Below are 25,101 nucleotides of genomic sequence, written 5' to 3' on the forward strand. Positions count from 1 at the left end.
ATGATGAGGAGTCACCCGGCAAATTTGTTACACAGACAGCTTTACCTGTCGCCCACCTGAAACGTTCTCTGGGTCAGGGGCCCGAGAATCTCTAAGTGACGGCTCCACACAACCCATGATCAGGCAAGACAGGAATTTTCTCAGTGTTTCCCAAACTTTAACAAATACTCAACAATACAAAACTAAAAAGAGCTTAATCCTTGCTGGATTTCAGTAAATTTACTTTGCTTTACTGGAAGAAAAAGTCAAGTATTGTGCCAGCTGCTTTAGAGCAGAGACTTCACTCACTCAATTTGGTCTTCTCCTCCTCACCTTCCCCTTTCTCTCCACCCCATTCCCAAAGTATGAACTCAGTAAATATTTATCTTCTGAATGAATAGCAGGTAAAATAAGAAATTAATAAAAGTTACCAGGAATCCTATCACAGGCTTCCAACAAAGTAAACTAAAATGAAAATGTGGTCCTAGAATGTCAGTGTTATTAAATCACCTTAGAACATAAAATCCTGAGTTTATGAATCAGGTGGGGGGAAAAAACTTTACATCGCTACTTTCACTAACCGCTAACTGACATTTAGCTTTACTATCAATTATGAATGCAGGAGAAGAAAGCCCGGGTAATATCAGCAGAACCTTTGGCTTTGTCACTCGTAGAAATCAAAAATACTTCCATTATCATATTACAGTAGTCGCAGATCTTGATATATCAATTATGCTAATCAATATTTTAAAATCACAGTAGAAATTATCATATTTTTGCCGTGTATAATGCTTACTTTTTTTGCCCAAATTTTTAAGGGAAAAATAAGGATGCACATTATACATGAGTAGCACCTGAAATACCTTGTTATCTGTTCTTGTGTTTTATAATTATTTGTTACATAAAATTTCTTGTACCTTAAGTTCAAAAATAAATGCTAAAGTTCCTTTATAACACAAAAAACAACTATCCAAATATAAATAAATAAATAATTGAATTTAAAAATTAAAATAAAAGATTTTTTCCCCTGAAAGCTTGGCAAAATATATGGGTGCACAATGTACACAGGAGAGTATTATACATGGCAAAATACGGTAGATTCGATACTAATGATTACTTTATCCCAAATTCTTTAATATTTTAAGAGTGCTGTTTGTCTTTGGCTTCCTTTGCAGGCCTGTGTCCTTTATAATTATACCTTTAAACCACTGTTATGAGAAGCAGCCCCTAGAATTCAACAGATTGCTAAAGCACCAAAAAAGGTTTTAAAAAAACCCTATCTTATAAGATTTCAGAAATTTTTCACTAAGTAGAAAGCAAAGAGCTGTACACTTGTTTTTTACACTGAAGTCCTTCTGTCAGTTCTTCTCCTTAATCCTATTCTCCATCTACTACAAATCTGAGCGTAAAACAGATGTTCTGGCATTGAGGGTTAACCAGGCGTTCTGGCATTTCCCTACAACATTTTCAATGATGGTTCTCAGAAAAAGTGTAAACTAAAAATGATTCTCAATTATTCTCTAACAAGAATCATCTAGAAAAATACAAAAGCTTGCTTATGAATCATATTTCTGGTTAGGATGCCAGTTTTTTTTAAAAAAAACCCTCAGAGATTTATGGTCCAAATTTCTATGCAGAGTGAAATAGGGACGGCCCACCTCCTACCTAAGTGTCTACTATGGGTATTGGAACACTTCTGGAACCTCGAGCCACTTTGGGTTACCAGGACTTCCTACTCCCTTGGCTTTAGTGAAATTCTAAACCCCTATAACTCTCTCCGCCACCTCAAGAGAATATTTTATCCCACAGATCAGTGCTTCTCAAACCTTAAAGGTTTACAATCAGGGGTGTCCAACTCACAGCCCACAGGCCACATGCGGCCCAGGATGGCAATGAATGTGGCCCAACAGAAAATCCTAAATTTAGTCAAAACCTTTTTGCTCATCAGTTTTCCTTAATGTTTGTGTATTTAATGTGTGGCTCAAGACAACTCTTCTTCTTCCAGCATGGCCCAGAGATGCCAGAAGGTTGGCCAACCCTGGAGACATTACATGAATCACCTGAAGATCTAGTCAATGAACAGATGACGACTGAGTAAGACTGGGGGCAAGGACCTGAATTCTTCATTTCCAGCAAGCTTCTAGGTGGTGCCTCTGCCATGGGCCCCTGGTCTACCCCTTGAGTGGTATAGCCCTAGATTTCTTTTTATGTAGAAATTCCTGTCTTTTTTCCTGAAAGTCAAGTGTAGAGAGACATTTTCCAAGTCCTTCATCTACTTCATCAGGTAGATGCCCAGCCTTTGCTGGCTCAATATTCCAGTTGTTGGCAGCTTCCTGCAGAAAGCTCGAGCATGTCCATGCTTCCACGTTCCCGTGTCTAAGCACTTCTTTGAACTCCTCCCTATCAGCATCCCATTAGCAGTGTGAGTGGCAGCTGCCTGTCGAGGGCCACTCACCACACCAGACCTAGACGACAACTCCAAGAAACCTACCTATCTTGCCTAACTCCCCTTCAGGCTGGATGCTCAGGTCCCACTTGGGAGTGTTACAAAATGCCTAGCCCTGCCTCCTGACTCACCTTCAGTGGTTGTCAATTTGGTCAGGTGAGAGAAATTAAATTCAACCCAACCTACATTGTACTACCAAATGTTAGAAGTATAAGAATAATTTTGTCTAAAATCTGCATTTTTCCTTGAGAATTTATAGCACTAAAGCAGATCCCCTTTGCCTAAATTAGGTCTAATAGAACATTACATAATGCTGGTGGTAGGCAGAAAAGTTACAGGTTTTCTATGTAACAGTGAATCATTCACCATGCACCTGGAGAAAGTGATTCAACTCCTGTCTGTGGCATTATAAGGTGTAACTGGATTGCATATAGAATTTTATTATAGAATAGTTTATATATGACCAAAAAGGTTAATATTTGAGCTTTTAGTTATAGTTTCTGGGGGGCAATGGCCTGGCTTTCATCAATTTTCATGAAGTTAGCTGTGAATATCAACTACACTTCTAATAAGCTCCTCTTTCAATATCGCTTAAAGCAAAATGATAGTATAATCTGGGGGCCAGATGCCAAACTCTAACATCAAAAATTCAAGACAATGTTTTTCCCCTTTAAAGAAGGTCCAAAATTCTTAATGATGGTTCCATGTAGACATGAATACAAGAGCTTTATGGACTTGAAATTTCATATATAAAAATGTAACAACAGTGCCTGATTTTACATATTTTAAATATTTTCCATAATAAAGTTTTCACAAGAGTTCTCAACAGACGTGAAGAACTTCTAACACAAGTAATGACAGGCTTTCACAGAGCGAAATGAAAGGCTTCCAACTCAAGGTCTCAAACATGATGGACACAATAGGGCACTAAAATCAAAAGAAAGTTTAGATTTGTCTCCACGGAAAATTTCCACTCTATAACCATGGCTTCCCCCACCTTTACTGTGTAAAAGGGTGAAGTGGTACGTGACTGCAACTTCTATAAATACGGATAATGTTCAGCATGCAAGAGAAAGCAGCTTCCATTTCTGTATCCTGTCCGACTCTATTGTTGAAACTGCATGTGTGAGAACAGAACAGGAATGATTAAGCTGGGTTGGTACGACAGTAATAACTTTCTGTGGAAAAAATAGGACACAAGACAAATCTATATTTGAAAAATAAGAGTTCTTTTGCCTACATGCCTTAAGGACTAACTTTTGTCTACACAAGTTAAGAAGGAATTTTAAAAAATTATATAGAAGTTATAAAAACCAATGGGTTATATGTGAATAATTAAATATATTGCCAATTACAGTGGAGCATTCATTTTCTACAAAGCTAATATTTCAAAAAGGAAACCCATTGTTTATTCTCCCAATGCTCTATAGTTAAAGCCTACATAACAAAATGTGTGTCTACGTTCTGGGAAGGTAGAGAAGATGATTCACACCTTGAAGAAAAATAAAGTCAAGCTGTGCCAAGAAACTCATCTCCACTGGGATCAAGCTTCGCCTATTGCCCTGCTCGGGATGAGGGTGGCTCCTGGCAGTGGGATTCAGTTGAGTCCTTATAAAATCACACACAGGCGACCAGTTCAGGCTGTGACTGGGGTGGGAGATACGCATATAGATCAAGAAGTGAAGGTAAAGAACTATGTACAGCATTTAAGTCAGACCTTAGCTATAATTAATGATCTTGCTAGTATCAGAGACCTCTCTCCTACAGGTGTGCTACATTCCTTTGGACCTGGAGACAAGGTGCTACTCAAGACTTGGACAACAGCATCTCCAGAAAGCCAACTAGAACAAAAGTGGACTGAACCTTGGGACATATTCCTCACCACCCCCACCGTGGTAAAGTTGGCAGGAATAAAACCTTGGAGTCATCACATTAGAGTAAAGAAAGCACAGGAAGAACAATGGACCACCGAACCTCAAGAAGATTTCAAAGTCATCTTTCGAAAACAATGACTTAATTCTTTTCATTACTTTTGTTTAACCCCATGTTATGGATAACTTGTTACTTTCAAATGAGATGAAAATATTTGGGTATATTTAGCAAAAATGTTCTAAGCATCCCTGAATTTTGTCTTGTAGAAGGAACTTATGTTGAACTTTCATTACTTACAGGTGTTTGTACTCCCCTGGAAAGCCTTCAAAATTTTGTTTCAGCGTATCAACAGGAAAATAACCCACTCTGATATTTATGATTGGGGACCTGTGGTAACTCTAAAGGATAGGAAAATGTTTTCCTTAAAAGCCACTCATGTAGCCCCAGCTCTTGAGTGTGCAACTTTTGTCAACGGTGCTAAAAACTGTTTTGTGCTTTATCATAGCTTGTTGTTGCATACAGTGTGCCCCATTGTGTGAACCTGCAACTAAACGTATTCCTAAGCCCCTACGAGACGGTCTAATGCACAGATGCATGCTCAACAACCAAATGAGTACTTCCGTATGAAACTGATCTCACAGAAATAAGGTAGTTTAAACTAACAGCAGGGAATGATGGGGGAGTCAAATGTTGGAAAATTTTTAGTTTTGGGTAATAGCTAATAAGCTCAGTGATCAATGTACGTAAAAAAGCTATTGTTGCAGGAACTGAAAGTATGACCCCCCCCTGACTCCAGGAGACCACAAGTGGTTCCACCTTGGTACCTCAGGAGGACTGTAAGCCATCAAGATGAGATCTGAGCCACTGTACTCCGGGGTGAGGCGCCCACCACCCAGGACACAGATGAAAGAATACTGCAGCTGTTTATCTGATTAACTTTTTCCCTAAATTCCAAACCCCGCACTTACCCTTTTCTTCTTCTTATAAAAAGGGTCAGTTTAAAGTGGAATTTGAGACAGTCTGTTAGGGCACAAACCTACCATCTTCCCAGATCGCCAACCATCTGAATAAAGCACCCATAAAGACTCAAAAACAAACAAACAAACAAACAACAAAAAAACCCTCCACAAAGTGTATGCCTATACGTGTGAGCATTTTCACCTGGCTTCTCATAAGAGAAACTACGAAGTAAACAAGGAATTACGAGATCCTTATTCAGCATTAGCATTTTTTTGTTAGTGAGAATCCTATGGGGAACCCCTCCAAACCTATCCTGACCTTAACATTCCCTGCCTTAATGACCTTCCCCTCTCCTTGACTTCGGCCACCCCTTTTCATGACTAACACGTGGTTTTCTCATCACACAGAGTTCTCCATTTCATTAGACTTCACCCTCCATTCTCAGACGCAATTATCTCCTCTCCTTCTAAGTTTTCTACCCGTTTATTCCCGTTGTACCTGTTCTTTAACTTTGAACTTTCTTCCTTTGGCCCTAGCCTTTTCTCCCAGCCTGTCAGCCCATCACAGCTTCAGTTATGCTCCTTCCTATGAGCCTGTGATCACTATCTCGTCAGCACCTCCGGTTTTCTGAATCTTTTTTCCTCCCATAACCACCGTCAACTAGCCAACTGGGGCCCCTCTTTCATACTCCATTTCCGCACTACCATACCCTGGCTGCAGATGGCAATTAGAGAAAAAACAAAGAGCTACATATTCTTCTGCCATCACAACTGTATGATCTCCAGTGTCCGCTGGACTGTCCACAGCAACCCACTCACTTGTTTTTAGTAGTCTGCCTCTCTGGGTCCCCACTGCTATCCCAGTCACTCTTCGCAGATGATCTTACCCTCCATTTCCCAGAGATTTTGGGCTGCACTTTGCCTAACTCAGATTTGTTTACGATTGCACCACTTCTTATCTTCTTGCAGACTCTGGGTATGAGGTCACCCTCTTTATTCAAGGCTTATCCTCTCCTTCCATCATTCTTACTTTCCTCTCTTCAAACTCACCCTTTTCCTAGGCTTTCCCAGAGCCAAAGTCCAAAGTTATTTCCATCCAAGCAAACATGTCAACTGAAGAGCCCCTGGTAAACTCTCTGCACTGTTATATATGATAGCCACCAATTTAAATTTGTTCAAGTAAATAACATTTAACACCACTTCCTCAGTCACGCCTGCCATACTGATCAATGCCCGTATGCGACTAGCAGCTACCACACCAGACCGAGCGCATCTGGGACACGTCACCATCATGACAAGTTCCACTGGACGGCGACAGCCTACATCCTCTAGTATCACTGTCCCACTTGCCCTTCTCTTCGTGACCAGGCTTCTTTAAACAATGGTTTACACCCGCTCTCAAATGCTTTACTGTTAACTTACCTCAGCTATCACCTACACCCTGATTTTCAGCCCAAACATCACCCAACCAACAGTGTACAAGCATTTCCAGCTCAGAGAAATGAAAAGTAGATTCTATCTCTGCCCCTTAACCCCAAAGTGCTGCTCCTCCTGCAAGTTCCCCATATGAAAGTTGCCAACGAGCTCTCTGGCTACCCAAACGTGAAACCTGGGACTTATCCTCAACCCCTCGCTCACCCTCGTACCCCAGAGCTGATCAGTCACAAAGTCCTGCAGACACAACCTACTCAGTATCTGTGTCTCTTCATCTTCCCTCCCAATGTCACTCTCCTAGTTCCCATCACCCCTGGACTAAGACGCCTGACCTTCCTGCTTCCAGTCTCAGTCCCCTACACTCTCTCCATACCATGAAGAGGTCACGCTTTCTGAAATACAAATCTGACCGTGCCATTTCCTATGTTAAACCCTTCACATTAGGACAAAAATCTAGATTCCTTAGTATAAGATACAAGGCCTTCCAAGAAATGGCCTTTGCCTAGCTTTCTCATATCCCCACCATTACTCCCCACGAAGCCCCCAGATTAACCCATGACGTGTTAAACCCCTGTGCTTGCTGAGAAAACACAGCTTCAGAAGGACAAGGTCTCCAGGTCCTCTTTCCAACCTGCCTGGACCTCCCAGGTCCTTCCTGTACAGAGAGACTGTGGCGCTGCCACACCCTCCGGTCCTGTCAAACAGCTTGGACTCTATCACGCACACCATGCTCGTTCACACTGGGACGGCTACCTTCCTTCTGCGCCGGATGTCCCTTCCCTGCCCACATCCAGAGTGCTAATCACAACCTTCAATTTCCATAATAGAATGTCAATAGTAAACTGCCAATATTCCTAAAATGCACAGATCTGCCTTTACAGAACAACAAAAACATTCATACCACAGGCCCTTGTCAGGCAGTAACACTGAAACATGTCTCCTAACTGGTGAGTAAGAAATGTCTAGTTGGTAGTGAGGACACGGTATGTTCTATCACTGGACTGAGTTGGATTATTGGAAGACTATCCACTTGAATAACATTAGCCCCACTGCTATGGTCTGAAGGTTTGCATCCTCCTAGAATTCCTATGTTTAAATCCTAACGCACGATGTGATGTGTCAGGAGGCGAGATGTCTGGGAGAGGATTAGGTCGTGAGGATGAATCCCTCATGATTGGGATTAGCGCCCTTATAAAAGCGGTGCCGGAGAACTCCCTCGTCCCCTTCCACCACGTGAGGACACAGCAAGGCGGCACTGTCCATGAACCGGGCACGGGGCTCACCGGATGCTCAATCCGCCAGCTCCCTGATCTTAGACTTCCGGCCTCCGGAAGTGAGAAATAGATTTCTGTTGTTCATACACCACCTAGTCTCTGGTATTTTGTTAAAGCAGCCCGAACAGACTAAGACACTAACCAAAAAGTTAACAATCTCTTATTTGTCCCGAGACATCTGAGAAATAAGACATTCCCACATGGGAACACAGCTCTGACCTCCGTCAACACCCCGTATGTAAACGGTGATGGCGCTGTTATTCAACCGAAAGCGGGGGAATCGGGGCGTGTCCCGTGAGCACGCGGATGGGGTGGGCGGGCTGCGTACATGTGAGTATGTGAGTGAACAGGGGGTAGAAGATAAGATTCCTACTTGGCAATTCAGCTCCCCGGTGACTCTGACAGGAAGGAGGGAGTCCCTTTCAAGAAGCACTGGCATGGACTCTCACAAAATCGCCATCAATAAGTCAGCCCATCCCTTAAATTTACTGACACCATTATGGAAATATCAACTGGAAAATTTATACTGGGAACAGAGCCTTAACATCCTTCAGCATCCCATATATGAAGTCTTATAGGGTGACTTCCAGAATTTGATAAGATGAAAAATTCCTCTAAGGCAAATGATACTCTTCCACTTTTCAAGTTATGATAGCTATAAAATATATACATTTTTACCTTTGATAGAAAGTTTAGAATAGTTGAGTTTTTTATTTTTCTTCTTCCTAGTTTGAATGGTTTTTAATCTTCAACATTTATTACTTAGGTGAGTCTGGGTGAATTACTGAACTTCTCTATGCCTCTATTTCCTGCATCTATGAAGTGTGGTTGATAACATCTACCACCTTTTAAGGTTGTTCTGAGAACTATATGAGACAACACATATAAAGTGCTTAGAACAGTGCCTGCTACTTACTGTTCTAATAATCATGTCTATTTTACTTTGCAATAGGCAAAAGACACCTCAGATTCTTTAAAAAACTAAGTTATAAATAAGTATGCCTGACCAAAAGCCTCAATAGAAATGGGATATTCCCATCAGGAAGCAAAACCACCCCACTGCGCTCTGCATAGCTGAGATGGGTCCCACCCGGAGTGTTTATACTGTGCTAGCTCCCACTCTTTAAGGCATAGCCCAAATTAAATTTACTGATTTACCTGTTCTTCCAAAAGTTATCTTACCTGACACTTAACATGCCTGAAACTCCATTCATGATATACGCTGCCATCCCCCGTTGGGTCCTCCCCCTTCTCTCTGAATGGCCCCTCCATCCATCCAGCAACTCAGGCCTAATTCTTGGTGTTTGTCAGCACTCACACCCAGTCAATCATCAGATTGCTTCTCCTTCCTTCCTAAATCTCTCTTAAATCATCTGCTTATCTACTTTCACTACCACAACCTCAAATTTGAGGCCACCTGCGTGCTTCGGGGGAGCAGTCCTGCTCAAATCCCTCTCTTCTCAGTCCCTCTAACAGCCAACTGACCTTCAGAAAGGCGAAGCTGGTTGCCTCACAACACTGTTTCAGCCCATCAGTGACTTACCATTATTCTTAGGAAAAAAGGAAGTCTCCCAAGCCTACGTATATAGCCTAGATGGCCCTGCACGATCTGACCCCATCAACACCTGGCCTCTTCCCCCAGCCTCACTGCATCATCTCCTCACTAACCACGCCAGACCTCTCCAATTTTCAGCTATTCTGCCTCAGGGCCCTGTGGATATGCTTCCCATGCCCCTTTACCCTGCTGAAGCCAGCTACACTTTAAGTCTCTGCTTAAGCAGCATTCTCTCCTATGAAGTCTTCCCCATCCACACCCTAAATCTTTCCTGTCGAGAAGTAATTAAAATTTAATAACTGTGTAACTCAGTTCTTTACTCTGTCTCCTTCACTAGAACATAAATGGGGACTTTAATGAAGGCAGGATCTAGGCCTAAATTGCTTACTGCTAGATGCACAGTAGTATACTGGTTTGCACACAGGTAGTATTTTTTAAACTGTGACAAAAAACATAAAACTTACCATCTTAACCATTTTTTAGTGTACATCAGCAGTGCTAACTCCATTCACGTGCCTGTGAAACAGATTCTAGAGCCAAAACTCTATGTACCCACTGAACCAAAACTCTCCATTTGCCACCCTAAGTCCCTGGACACCACCATTCTACTTTCCATTTCCGTGAGTTTGACTTCGGGTAGCTCACAGAATTGGAATCATACAGCGCTTGTCTTTTTCTGACTGGCTTATTTCACTTGATAAAACGTCGCCTAGGTTCATCCATGTTACAACATGTGACAGGATTGCCTTCGGTTTTAAGGCTCAGTAATATTCCATTCACCACGTTTTGTTTATGCAATTCATCCAACAATGAACATCGGGGTTGCTTCTATTTCTTGGCTGTTGTTAACGCTACAATGAACATGGGTGTGCAACTATCTCCTCCAGAATCCTGCTTTCAATTCTTTTGAATATATGCCAGATGTGGGACTGCGAATTCATATGGTAATTCTATTCATAATTTTTTGAATAACCCTGTATTGTTTTCCATAATGGTTGCACCAATATTTTCACCATCAATGCACAAGGGTTCCAATTTCCTTACATCCTCATCAATACCTGTTATTTTCTTTTTCTTTTTTATACTTGCCATTCTCATAGGTGTGAGAGGATGGCACACACAAGTAGAATTTAATATTTTTAATGTCTAGATATACTGAGGCTACACAGATAAAAAGGTATGGTCTCTACCCTCTAGAAGTTCCTAGAGGAACTAGGAGAAAGACTGACACACAAAACAAGTTTGTGCTGAATATCTAAGTGATGGACAAAGGGAACTGTCAACTCTCCTGAAGCCACGTGGAGGCAGGAGGGGCTGTACGAAGCAGTCAAGGAAACCTCATAGAGTGGGATACTGGAGTTGGATCTTAAGGAAAAGTAGGCATTCAGATACAAAAATGTGAAGTGCATTCCAAATGTAAGGAATAATATGCTCAAGTACATATTGTATGTACCAGTAAGGATCCTTTTAGGAGGGAAATTGGTGTGGACTAAATATAGGCTGTATGTGAGAGAATACAGAGATATGAAGCTAAAAAAATAGACCGAAGTCACATGATCAAGAGCCTTTTGAACTGCACTAAGAGGGTTAGATTGTACCCATTACATGGCTTTCAGCCATGGAGTACCAAGACTGGATACGCACCCTCAAAGCTCAATCTAGTAACAGTGTGAAGAATGATCACAGGGACCTGGGACTAAGCAGTTAGCACAGTTAGGAGACACATAAAATAGTCAAAGTAAGATGACAGGGGCCTAAACCAAAGCAAGAACTATGAACAAAGAGAACCAGGAGAAGCAAGTTAGCAGGTAGAAAATACAGAGCTGGTTCACTGAAAAGCAAAGAAAAGAGATATAAGAAGCGAAAGAAATATATACCTACTCTTCAGGGGCCAGATGAAATTTAAAGGGAAAATGACCAATTTGCTTTTAGACAACCGAAAGTAGTGTCCAGTAGTCAGGTAAGTACTGTATATGAGTCTGAGAGTCAGGTGAAAGATGAATTAGATGCATATATTGGGAGTCATCAAAACAAGTAACAGTGCATTCTGTCTAAACGCCACTCTTCCTTAGGTAAATCTAGTGTCCCCAAAACAGCAGATTTCTTGCTGTAGCATATCCTGTTTCTACTCACAGAACATGTATGTTATTCTACAGATTTTACAACACACTGCATGGTCTCCCTTTTTCACAAACACTAAATGCTGCTATGACGCCACCCATATGTAACCTCAGAAAAGTGGATAACGATAGCCTAATGCCCACCACTCTCTCTTTCGCAGCCTTGAGGGCCAACATTATATGGAAAACGTTATTAAGACTACCTTATAATTTAAAGGCTAAAAAGAGCTCCTAGTTTATTTAGTCAAATGTCTAATATGTTATTACTTCTGAGAAAAGTATTCTAAATAGAGTTCTAATAAAGATACCCACATACTATTCAGCAGGCAGGCAAGCAATTGAATTGTCTTTAAGTGTGGAATTAAACACAAATTAGCTATCAAGGGCATAAAACTACGCAAGTTGAGAAAATTTAATTCATATGTAACTACCCCCCTTATACGCTGTGTTTTATCACCTGGACACATAAACACAAGCAGTGACGGCGTGTAGACAAATAAAACTTACAGCCTATATTCATCTACTGCTCTTCTGTTCTGTCGACCGCGATGTGACGGCTGCACATTAGAAAGGGACTCTGTCACTGTGACCAAGTGTTCAGGGCGTCCTCAGGCAATGATCACAGTGAGTCGGTCCACAGCCACGATCTAACAGACTTAAAAGGGCTTCACTTTCGGGTGCAACCCTGGACCAAACCCTTCGTCTTCTACACTTACCAGCTTCACTAGACTTAAGTCCTAAGACTCAGACAGTGACATAGAAGAAGAACAGTCCTTTCTTAATAATGAGGGAAGTGTTAGAGGCTGAATGTTTATACCCCACCCCACCCCCACACCCCCAATTCATACAGTGAAACCTAACTCCTGATGTGAGAGTACTTGGAAGTGGGGACTTTTGGGATGATTAGGTCATGAAGACAGAACCCTCATGGACAGGATTGTACAAAGGAGGCTCCAGAGAACATCCTGTCCAATCCACCACCTGAGGACACAATGAGAAGGCACTGTAGGAACCAGGAAGTGGGCCCTCACCAGACAACAAATCTGCAGGCACCTTGATCTTGAACTTCCCAAGCTAATGAACTAGAGAAATACATGTCTATTCTTTATAAGTCATCAGGGACTTTGTTACAAAAGCCTGAACTAAGACAGAAGTCTATAGGTTAAGTCTGGTTAATTGTCAGAACTGGTTAATTTTCTCTCTTTAATTTACCTGTGTAACTGAAAAGCCCTGAAGTTCCCTGGGATTATCATTAATCATTATATAGCACTCATGCTCCTGCTTGGTGTCATGGAAAACTCCTGCAGCAGAGCCATCTCAAAACATTCCTGATGTCAGGCAGACCTCCACAGGGTCCTGGCTGGTCGAACAGAACTGCCTGAGTCAGGTGGGCCCTGTCTCCTTTTTTGCCCCCAATTCCCAACAAGAGGGAACACTTTCACCCCACACAGCCACAAAGGTCTGTTCAGCAAAGCAAACACTCTCTCTCAAACCTACAAACCTAAAGTACACATGGGTCCTCTTGACATTCCTTCCATTAGGCCTCCTTTCCTGCTTTTCAGGAATGCTTAATTCTTAGTATACAGGGGAATTCGAGAGCTAAAAATTCAACATAAATGTGTTTGTGGACTTCCAGTCAAGATGGCAGTGTAGGCAGACATGGCTCACCTCTTCACACAACCACATCAAAATTACAACTAAAATATTCAATAGCCATCACTCAGAACTGTCAGAAATTGAGTTGAATGGAAGTCTGGGAACTACAGAATTAAAGAAACCACGTCCATCCAGACTGGTAGGAGGGGCACAGACATGGAAGGGGATGGTACCACACCCACGTGTGGTAGATAAAAATTTGGGAGGAATATCTCAAAAAAGCAACACATGGCTTCAGTGAGCCCAGGCCCAGCACTAGCAGCAGCCAGCCTAGATTCACAGCTTGGCTTCACCACCAACACATGGAGTCAAAGCAGCTCTTCCTAACACATAGAAACAAACACAGGGAGGCTGCCAAAACGAGGAGACAAGGAAACATGGCCCAGATGAAAGAACAGATCAAAACTCCAGAAAAAGAGCGAAATGAAATGGAGATGAGCAATCTATCAGATGCAGAGTTCAAACACTGGTTATAAGGATGCTCAGGGAACTTAGTGAGGACCTCAGCAGCATAAAAACAGCCCAGTTAGAAACAAAAGATACAATACTTGAAATAAAGAACAATTTACAGGGAAACTACGGTAGAGTGGATGAAGCTGAGAATCAAATCAATGATTTAAAACATAAGGAAGCAAGAAACAACCAATCAGAACAACAAGAAGAAAAAAAAATTTTTTTTAATTGAGGAGATTATAAGCAGCCACTGGGACAACTTCAAGCATTCCAATATTCACATCATAGAAGTGCCAGAAGGAGAACAGAAAGAGCAAGAAACTGCAAATCTATTTGAAAAAATAATGAAAGAAAACTTCCCTGATTTGGTGATGGAAATACACATGCAAGTCCAGGAAGCACAGAAAGTCCAAAACAAAATGGATGCACAGAGGCCCACTCCAAAACACATTATGCCATAGTTTAAAGATAAAGAGAGAATCTTAAAAGCAGCAAGAGAAAAGTGGTTAGTTACCTACAGGAGAGTTCCCATAAGACTGTGAACTGATTTCTCTAAAGAAACCATGCAGGCTAGATGGGATTGGAAAGAAATATTTAAAGTTATGAAAACAGGGACGTACAGCCAAAATTGCTCTACCCAGCAAAGCTATCATTTAGAATCGAGGGCAGATAAAGAGCTTTCCAGACAAGAAAAAAACTAAAGGAGTCCATCACCACCAAACTATTATTAAATGAAATGGTAAAGAGACTTATTTAAGAAAAAGAAGATCAAAACTATAAACAATGGCAAAAACACATATCTATCAACAATTGAATCGAAAAAACAAACTAAGTAAATAAGAACAGAGACAGAATCATAGACATGGAGAGCATTTTGATGGTTGCCAGATGGGAGGAGGGTGTGGGGGAATGAGGTGAGGGATTAGAAAGTACAAATAGGTAGTTATTTGTACTTCTATTCTTAGCCATGGGGATGTAAAGTACAGTGTAGGAAATGAAGTAGCCAAAGAACTTATCCACATAACCCATGGACATGGACAATAGTGGGGGGAATGCCTGAGGAAGTGGGGGTGCTGGGTAGAGGAGGACAAAGGAGAAAAAAATCAAGACAACGGTAATAACATAATCAATAAAATATATTTTAAAAAAGAAATGGAAGGAGAGAATAAACAATAAAAATTAGGGATAACAGTAAAAAACAAAAAGTCAATTTTTGAATCAGTTATTTCAGTCTCATAATTAAGAAGGGATAAAATTCCATTATGTCTGCTTATAATATAAGTGCAAAAACAGATACACAGAATGGCAAAAAGTTATAGGTGATTCTCCTGACACAAGTTTTTAGTACTTACCAAATTTCTACACAGAACATAAAATACGTGATAATAAAAACATAAAATATGTTTATTTTAAAGGTGAATTTTGCAGTAAAGAAAAATACAGTATTTCTCTAAAACAATATAGATAAACTTGAAGCTTCACTTACTTTCTGCTCGGGGCTTTCCTGAAACGAAAGCCCGAAGTAGTCCTTCTCCAAGAGGTTGAGATGTTCACACACTTTGTCAAACAACACTTGTCCCTTAGCACATTTCTGAGGGAAAAGAAAGAACAGCTTTACTTTTCAGGCACTAGAGATTCCATGAGTACTATTAATAAAGGGCATCTTATAACATTTATTTTAAAATAATGCATTTGTTTTCTAATCTTGCATAACTATACAAAGCATAATTCTAAAATAAATGCATAATCTGATGCTCCATGGTTTATGCTGTTCTATATAAATACAGAAGGATTAAAAAGTAAAATGCTGAGAGTTCATTTATGTTTAAAACATACAAAAATATGTGCAAACGGACTGCGTCAATTCCTCAGTGCACCTCATGTCATATCTACTTACAAAGGGTACTGCCCTCCAGGAAACTCATTTAGCCTTACTCCTCAATGCAGCCTGAAATAACTGGTCCCATCAGCACTTAGGTCTGATTGCTGCTCTGTGATATTTGTAGAAGAATTTTTTTTTCAACTCAAGCTGTGCTTTTTTTCAAGAATGATATAGCATTTACCCTTTAGAACAAAGTTTAAAAATATAAGGTAATGGAACCAGAATAATAAATCGGCTACCCCTAGGGCTTACCATATTTTTCACCTTAGTTTGTGCTTTTTTAATTTAAGAAGCTGCTATTAACAGAGAGGTAAAAGCCTTTGACAGATGCAGAAGAAAAGCCCATTGTGTAACAAGGGCAAAACATAAAGTGGTAACGCATTTCCAGTTAAGATGCACACCCCTGGGAATGCCCAACTGCAAGGTCAGGTCACATGCCTCCCCCCGACCCTGCAGTGATGTAAGCAGCCACTGGGCCAAGTGGAAAATGAACGAGCCATCAGACTTGTCCATCCTCGGGATGCACGTCCGCACGCCATCCAAATGTGTACTTGTTAGTAGTGCACACGGTGTGTGAAAATTAAAGTCTCCCACACATGTGTCTTTCAAAATGAAGATATGAAAAACATTTTATTAATAATTTCAAATAAACACAACTGTGATAAGGGGTTTCAAAAAATTGTCTTCACAGAAACTTAATTCAAGGGCTCGTATCTCTCCTCTACCCTCTTATTCCTCCTCTTTGTGGGAGCAGAGGTAAGATATTCGTGCCTGAAAGGTTTGCAAAGGAGAATCTGGAACTATTATTATTAAACCTTTTATGTTAATAGTTCTTTAAAAAAAAAATTAAGTCAAATAGTAGAGAGGAAGAAAGCCACACAGATTACATTTCAACATAACAAGTAATGTGCTATTCACATCACTACATATCCAGAACATTAAATTACCAAGTACATTTAACATGTGTTTATATGTCCAAGCAGTTAAAGTACATACAAATCTAGTATAATAAATAAAAGGAGGGATTTGGGTTCCAAACACCCAAGTTCCGAGTGCATTCCATTATTCACAAGCTATATGGCCAGGGACACTCAATCTGCCCACCCGTGAAAGGCGGACAACAAAATCTACCGGACGGGGCGTGGTGAGTACTAACGGAGTTGTAATACGTACAGAGAGCCCAGACCACTGTGCCTAATATACTGGCTCCTCTTGCTTATAAGCTGGAGAGTTTAGAACATGAAAAGTGACTAATTTCATCTATATGAAATTTTGCTTTAAGCTCTGAAAATGAGAGGTTCTGAATTTTATTATCTGATCTGCATGCAATTATTAATCTACATAATTAAAACTGAATTTGGAGGTATTTTTAAATGATTTTATGAGAAGAGAGTGGCTCAAATCATGACAGTTATTTCTTGAATGTGCAGTAGAGCTCATTGTCTCTTCTGAATAGGAGCCTGGAGTAGATGTGAGGAGATTTGGTTGCAAATAGTAGTAAAGAATATTTTAAAGGTAATCAATAATATAAGATAGAATTTGCTTTCTCTCACATTTATTTCATTGTTCACTCCTGAATCTCCAGTGAGTAGAAGGCTGCCTAGCATAACAGGAGCTAGAAAAAAAAATACCTGTATGTAACATACTTACTTTAAATGAGGTGACATTTCACGCACTGAGGTTCATTGTGAGTGACTGTAGCTATACTTTCAGTGCCTGCTTTGTAATTAGGAGCTTTCCTTATCTGAGGTAACAGAGGGAGCAAACTATTATAGCTCCTGCCACATTTATGTACTTAGATTATCACCCACCATGCATTTATGATGAGATATAAATGAGTCACAGAGGACATTTCATCTACTATAAAGAATCATCTTAGTTAGAAAGATACTAAAAAGTCAATGGAAGCTTATATAAGAAGTTGACCTTTAATCAGATAATAGTTCTCAAACATAATACCTCTATGAAACCTCTGACTATAAAGACAACTACTTTCAAGTTAGCTAACTACTGAAACTAAGTAGCTGCAGACGTTGTGAAGAAACGTGACAGAGTCAAAAGGAGATTCATACTACTTCATTTTGTTATAATGCTATTTGAACTTAGGGTGAAAAAGATATTTAAGACAACTGTTGTCTGTAAATATATACCTCAGTTCAAAGAGAAAACACATTCCAACAATGGTGTAAAGTGAATTTTTGTTAATAAATCATACTTTCTCACTGGTTCCCATTTCAAAAATAGACACATGCTCTCATGGACAGAATTCCCCTAAGATTAAGAGGAAACATCCACAGAGCTCACCCCCACAATGCAGCGTTGGGAGGACAGGCAGTGGAGCGGGGCATCTGCGTGAGCCGGCATCAGAACCAGTCCCTCCCTCACTCAACATTCTGTAAGCACTTTACTGTTTACTAGGCTGATGTGACAATGGAAAAACTACTTAGTTGCCCTAAAGTAAAGTGTAAAGTGAGACCACAGCTTTTTCAACAGCTCACTGTGAGGGTCAGATTAACCCAGTAAGATAGTGTATGTCCAAGTGCCAAAGTATGTGCCTTAATCAGAGCTGAATTCCATTCCCAACTGTTCTCTCACTAGCCTACATCTAAAACACTGCCGAAATATCTTCTAGATGCTCAGATTGCTTTTCTACTATTCTCTCCTTCTCTCTCCAGGAAACAGATATTTCAAATACTTGGTAAGATCTTAACTGCACACACAAATCACGTAAGCTTCCATTCAGCACCTCCACCTTCAAAGAACTCAAAGCCTGGCTGGAAAGACAAAAAATACAATACTGTAAGACACGTGCTGAAAGGCTCAGGTGCACAGTGCTATGGGAACACCAAGAATGAAATGAGTATGTGAGAAAACTCGTAGCTTCACCAAGACCGAGACATCTGAAATGAATCTTAAAGAAGGAAATGATTTTTTTTTTAAGACAGAGGAACAGAATATTCAAAAGAACTTAATTTTTACTTTGGATGTTTAGAGTCTGACAGAGCCCATTTGTATTCCAAAGATACTGGAGCATACAACAGATGAAAGAAGTAACCCATCCTGACCACGAAATATGAAGGACAGACATGCTGCCCTACTCACCGATGACCACGAGGGCTTCCCATCTAAAAGGCTCCATCACACTGATCCAACATCTAACGTGGATCAGTTCTATGATAAGATAATGAGGAAACAACAATATATACAATAGACATGGTCTCAGGAACTTTACATCAACTGGCCAAGACAGAAAATAAAAAGGAAGCACTCCCCCCACCATCCCCCCCAAAGTCCTATTAATCTACCACTTTGGATGTAACCAGGTAACTTACCCAACTGATTCAAAGACAAATGAGCAATGGCTTATGAGACAGACTGATACAAGAGCTCTACCCAAAGACAATGTCTTGCTCTGGGGACAAGATTACCAGATACAATCACATCTTCCTACATGGAGTTTAAATACAAGAGATATAAACACAGATTCACATATAGACACAAACACGTACAAAGTCATAGAGGAAAACATGATGAGAAGGCAGGAAGCAAAACCCAAAGGTATCAGGAAGCAGACTTGTATTTGCCAAAATATGTTCCACTGGTCTCATGAGATGCTCCACATATACACCCACAGCCCCAGAAAGGGGGGTAGAGTGGGACAAGAAAAATTCTGGTTACTGTACATGACTACTAAGCATCAAAAGATAGATACCCTGATAAGTTCTATGATGAAACAAAAACACTTGTGTCCTATCCTTCAGCCTAATGCTTTTCAAAATCTGGTTTAAAAAAACCCACTATCTTTTAAAAATGAGACATAATCATACAACTGAAGTGAACTTTTCTCAAGACTGAGACTGGTTTAATAAGATATAGAACAATCTACCACCCCAACTTCTAGAATGTGAAACTTTCAGGGAAGTTTTAGAGGGAACTGGGGGATCCAGAACAAGTCGCCCCAAAATGTGCCTCTGTGATACACACATTGCCTGGAGCTAAAGGCAACCTTAGCTGCACGTTCAGGAGAAAATTCATCCTTAACTGCTTACAAGAATTTGAATTAGAGACCCTTCCCCCTGAAAATTATCAGTGATAACCTTTTGACCCACTTAGACGGCAGGGACAAATTTTATTTGCTAAACACCTGCTCTTCTTATCTTCCTGCAGTGGCCCCTTTGAAGCCCGCAAGGTGCATCACCTCATCCCTCGCTCAGAGTGTCTTCTATGCGTCCATCCCCCTTTCTGTCCCTGTACCTCTCCTGTAGGTGGGGTCTGACTCGATCACATATGCAGTGTTCCCATACATAAGTATGTTCTGAACTTGGTTATTTTCTCTTGCTAAAAATACAAAATAAAATAAAAACATAAAGTTTAAAATAAAGTAAAATAAAATACTTACTAACGTATTCCACAGCAGAATTACTGTTCAACAGAACATAGCTCAGGAACAGAAGCAGAGAATTATGAGGATCTGGCCCTCATGCAGATTTGAAGACTGGCATTAATATCATCTTTTTGATTCAAAAATACCAAAAAAGAGAATTCAGTTTAAACTGGATTGCATGTGCCCAGCTGTCTGGCAGAAGCCAATCATTTCCACAGATGAACTCTCAACAAACATAATCAAAAATCAGACTCGAGGAAACCAGTTACTTTTGAGAGTTAGACACAGGATCAGAATCAGACCTTCAGAGACTGTAGATGATGGAAATTATCATGTGTAGAACACGAAATAATTATGTTTTATATATTTAAAGAAATAAATGAAATTTAAAATATCAAGGGAAAAGTATCAAAAAGCAGATTCTGATAAGAATTAAATAGAACATCTAGAAATAAAACCCATAATAATTAAATTATAAACCAAGATAACCAATGAATTCCTGGCTGGTGTAACTCAGTGGATTGAGTGCAAGCCTGAGAACCAAAGGGTCACCAGTTCAATTCCCAGTCAGGGCACATGCCTGGGTTGTGGGCCAGGTCCCCAATGGGGGCTGCACGAGAGGCAACCACACATCGATGTTTCTCTCCCTCTCTTTCTCCCTCCCTTCCCCTCTCTCTAAATATGAATAAAATCATTAAAAAAAAAAGAAAAGAAAACCAGTGAACTGAAAGATGGATAGGAAAAAACTACCCACAATGCACAAAAACATAGATGAAAAATATTAAAGAATTGTCAGATATGGAAAACAAAATTAAGAAGGTTTACATATATCTCATAAGAATTCTAGATGAAGACAATAGAATAAGGGAAAGGGAATATGAAAAGTCATAATGGTTGATAAATGCTAAATCTCTCAAATTAAGGAAACTGAATGGTTCTCTAGCCAGATAAATAATTAAAGGGCTTTGTTTCTAAAAATGATTTGGCATAGAAACCAGAAGGAAATATTAGAAAACAATCAGCATTCAAAAAAGTATGCAAGAAATCATTGCTTTTTTACCAGAGAAGGAGAAAAGTCCTTTAGAGAAATTGTAAGAGAATGGCTAGAAATAAGAAAGCATTATAAAAATCTTAAAAATTATATTAAAAGAACAAAAATCCATTGATACTCTAAAAAGCTTCATGATGATGTAAAGAATAAACTTAAGAAAATCACCAAAAAAACAGGAAGAGAACAATGAAACAGAAGATGACTTACTATGTTCAGATGAAATGGTAAGAGAATGACTAGAAATAAAAAAAGGACTGTAAAAAGGTTAAAAATTACATTAAAAGAATAAAAATCCACTGATACTCCAAAAGGCTTCATGATGATGTAAAAGAAAAGTCTTGAGAATATCAACGAGAGGAAGAAAACAAGACAGCAGAAGATGACTTACTACTTTTAGCCTCAATTAAACATAAAATTTGACACTAAGATTTTTCTTTAAAAAGGTCACTATACAGTTAGTCACAGTGACACATGTAAAGGTCACTGCCAATTACCAAGAGTGTCCCCCAAGGTATTGTCTCACCTGATGCTCAGTGACAAATGAGAGGGCAGCAGTCAGGTATGATTACTATTTCCATCGACTCTGTCTCTTGAGGGAGGAAGGGATATAAGTAACAAGTGGAGTGGCTGGTCTTCCTGGGCCAGCTCCTCTTAGCAAGGTCAGAAGAAAGTAAAATGACTTACTCCCAAAAGCCATCTACTGAGGGAAGTACACATTAAACAAGCCCAAAGAAATAGACAATTTTCTTTTTAACAAATTCCCTCAAAAATAAATGAATGAATGAGTGAATGAATGAATCCATCAAGGCAAGAGGGAATATAACAGAAAATTCTCTTGAATAACAAAGATGTTATTCAAGAGAAAACCTAAAACTGATCTGCTTTTGGAACCTACTTGAAAAGGGCAAACAAAATAACCTATTTCTTCTTATTTCATAAAAAATGTATCAGATTATCAGGGGACACATATTAAATGCTACATATTAAATGTTCCAAGTTATTACTTTTTATAAGTATTAATCTGCAATCAAACTTGCTTGCCTATGCTTTGACAGTAATACCACCCACTGGCTCACAACTTCTTTTTCACCTCCACTGTTCACAACACACTCTGTAAATAATAATAATTCTCACCATTTGGAGGAGAGGAACCAAGGCATAACTCATAATAGAATTCAAGAACTCCAACCCTACCCCTTAATAGCTGTGTAGCCTCAGACAAGTTATTGAACTTTGTGATGCCTCAGTTTCCTCTCTTTAAAATAAATCTACCCACCTTATAATTGTGATAAGAGAATTAAATATTTTATTTTTTAAAGATTTTATTTATTTATTTTTAGAGAGAGGAGAAGGGAGGGAGAGAGGGGGGGAAACATCAATGTGTGCTTGCCTCTCACACGCCCCCTACTGGGGACCTGGCCCACAACCGAGGCATGTGCCCTGACTAGGAATCAAACTGGCCACCCTTTGGTTTTCAGATTGGCACTCAATCCACTGAGCCATACCAGCCAAGGCTAAATAAACATTTTAAAGCACTTAAAATGTTTGACACATTACATGGACTCATTAAAAGGCACCTGAAATCACAGGACCTCTCTGAGCTGCTCTAAAAATAATAATTGATTTTAAATATAATTAAAGAATTTTTGCAGTTATGTCACCCAACCTCATTTCACAAATGAGGAAAATGAGGTTACAGAGTTTAGATGATCTAACTTTTCGGTCTGATTTCCTGGATTTCTTTTAAAGAAATGAATTCTTATTTTTTTCTGTTACCATTATTTTGATTTTTTTTTACAACCAACTTAAAGTGTATTACATGCAAGTACTACAAATATACCTTTGCTAACTAAGCAACATATACATACATTTTGCATCAAAGGTACCAATGCACGTAGCTGTTCACTGGCTGTTACAGCAGTTTGGGGGTACTGACCCAGATTTTTAAAAACTACTGATTTTAGTAGTTTTTAAAGACATACTCTAAATTTCTTTTTTATATTGATTTCCAACTGCTGAAACCCTATCTCTAAACAAATCTCTCAATATTCCTTCCCAGTGAAGCCTATTCCCTTCTTCAATTATCCATCTTTCTCCTTCCTGCAATTTACTTCACATGTATGGTACTTTTACACTCTACTCCTTTTGAGATTTATTACTTCTGGAGACTGCGTTCCTTAAGCAAAAGTAAGTCTCCGATGGCAGCACCTAATTGAGTAACTAGCTCACCAGTAGGCTAAGATATCTGATGGATGAAATGGCTCAGTGCCATGAAGCCAGCCAAAAAGTTGGCAGAGTTGAGTCCAGAATTCAGGCCTTGCAGCTCGCAGTCTTATGCAATCTGCTGGATCTAGCTCTTGGGCTACCTACCAACCCATAGATACTCATGGAACTAAACCAAATGCACACTGTCAAATAGGTTCTGGGGGAAGAACAGCCACAGACCCACATTTTATTTTCACAACTTTACATTGCACTTAAACTCTTCCTTAGTAATATTGAGCTCTTTCAAATATTTCTTGGGAACTAGTGGACTGACAAAAGCAGACCAGCAGGCCAGATCCCACCTTTATGAAAAAGGGGAGTGTGGGGCTTCTCAGTCTCTACACATTCCTTCACTAAGACGTCGGTTTCACTGTTAATTTCCTCTTGCAGTCTGAAACATGCCTTTGCTTTGTATCCCTTCTTAGGCAGAATCTGTACAGAGTACAAACTGTGTAAATCTCTATTCTGGTAATAGAGCACCAAGTAATTAAACAATTAAAACCACAGAACTGTTAGTAAAACTCTCCAAGTACACTTCAAAGAAAAATCTGACTTTCTATATGTTAAATGCCGATAAGCTTTACACTCTGTTTTCCCCTTTGCCTCTCCCTAACCCCACTTACACCACTGATCAGCAATATAAAATCAATAGTTTAAAAACAAAATAAACAAAAAAGTCCTCCAATCTACTTTTCAGGTATCAGATTATTTTTCCCTTAAAAGACTGCATAATACATGAGAGCTATCCAATGGAGAGAGAAAAAAACAAGACAAGTTAGATGGGCTTAAAGTATAGTATTCAAGGACTGAAAGACTAGCTTTTGGGAACTTAAAAATAAATAAATAAATAAAGGCAAGGCAATCTACTGCAGACCCAGCTGAAGAAAGGCAAGCTGGAATCTGAGACGCTGAGCAAAGTCCCCCGTGCCTGTGCTGTTATTTGTGGCATTCATTATTGAGTCCAAAACATGACATTTCTGGAGGCCTCTCAACTTGAAGGAATTTGTGCAACTGCTTACCCGGCAGATTGCAGTCAACGCCACACACCACTGGCGTTTTATAAAGCACCATCACTGTCTCCGTGTAGGTTCCTCCACACTGCAGTTATTGTGTCCCAAGGAGACAGGGCTGGGAAGTACACAATGCGATCCATACATCACAGCCCTTGAACTATGTATTTTGCGCTAGTTCTAAACGACACTATGCAAATTATAAAAGGCCAATGAAAGAAAGGTATGTAAAGAGCAATCGCAACAACTGATGCATTGTCATGGAGGGTGGAGGAAGTCAAAGAAAACGATACAGAAGGGAAAAGAGTGTCCAAACAGTCTAAGGCCATCACTTATCAGATCATTCTTTTCCTACCAATCTGTTTGAGCCCTCAACACACCTGTGCCCCAAAGTTCATTCAAACCCCATCATAAAGGAAGAAATCACATCCAATGATTTAGAGTGTATGTGCTAAAAATTTAATTCCAGAAATAAGTAAGTCACTTATCATAAAGGAAGATTTTAAGTAAAGTTTTCCTGACTATTAATATGAACTACGTTCGAAAAATTTTTTCAAATACTCCAAGAAAGATGTGTATATATTATAAACATGTAAATATAAAATATATGTGTGTATGCACACACATACATATACATGTATACATACATGTATCTTTTTTTTAAGCAGTTGAAAAAATTTTCAAACTTCTTTTTCATTAGTGATTAGGCAAACTGTATACACGTACATCCACTGATGACAGAGAGACAGAATGTATTATCA

The 25,101-nt window shown here is 39.6% G+C and overlaps 1 protein-coding gene across 16 annotated transcripts in view; it reads right to left on the bottom strand.

Moving 5' to 3' along the window:
* The window catches only part of EPB41L2 (erythrocyte membrane protein band 4.1 like 2), a 205,498-nt gene that overhangs the window by 70,187 nt on the left and 110,210 nt on the right, over positions 1-25,101 (bottom strand). For all 16 annotated transcript variants that reach the window (XM_071219697.1, XM_053913810.1, XM_053913809.1 and 13 more), the window contains one exon: positions 15,235-15,339. In XM_071219697.1, the coding sequence (XP_071075798.1) occupies positions 15,235-15,339 (105 nt within the window). The remainder of the gene's footprint in view (positions 1-15,234; positions 15,340-25,101) is intronic.

Source organism: Desmodus rotundus, chromosome 11, assembly GCF_022682495.2.
Source record: "Desmodus rotundus isolate HL8 chromosome 11, HLdesRot8A.1, whole genome shotgun sequence".
NCBI lineage: Eukaryota > Metazoa > Chordata > Mammalia > Chiroptera > Phyllostomidae > Desmodus > Desmodus rotundus.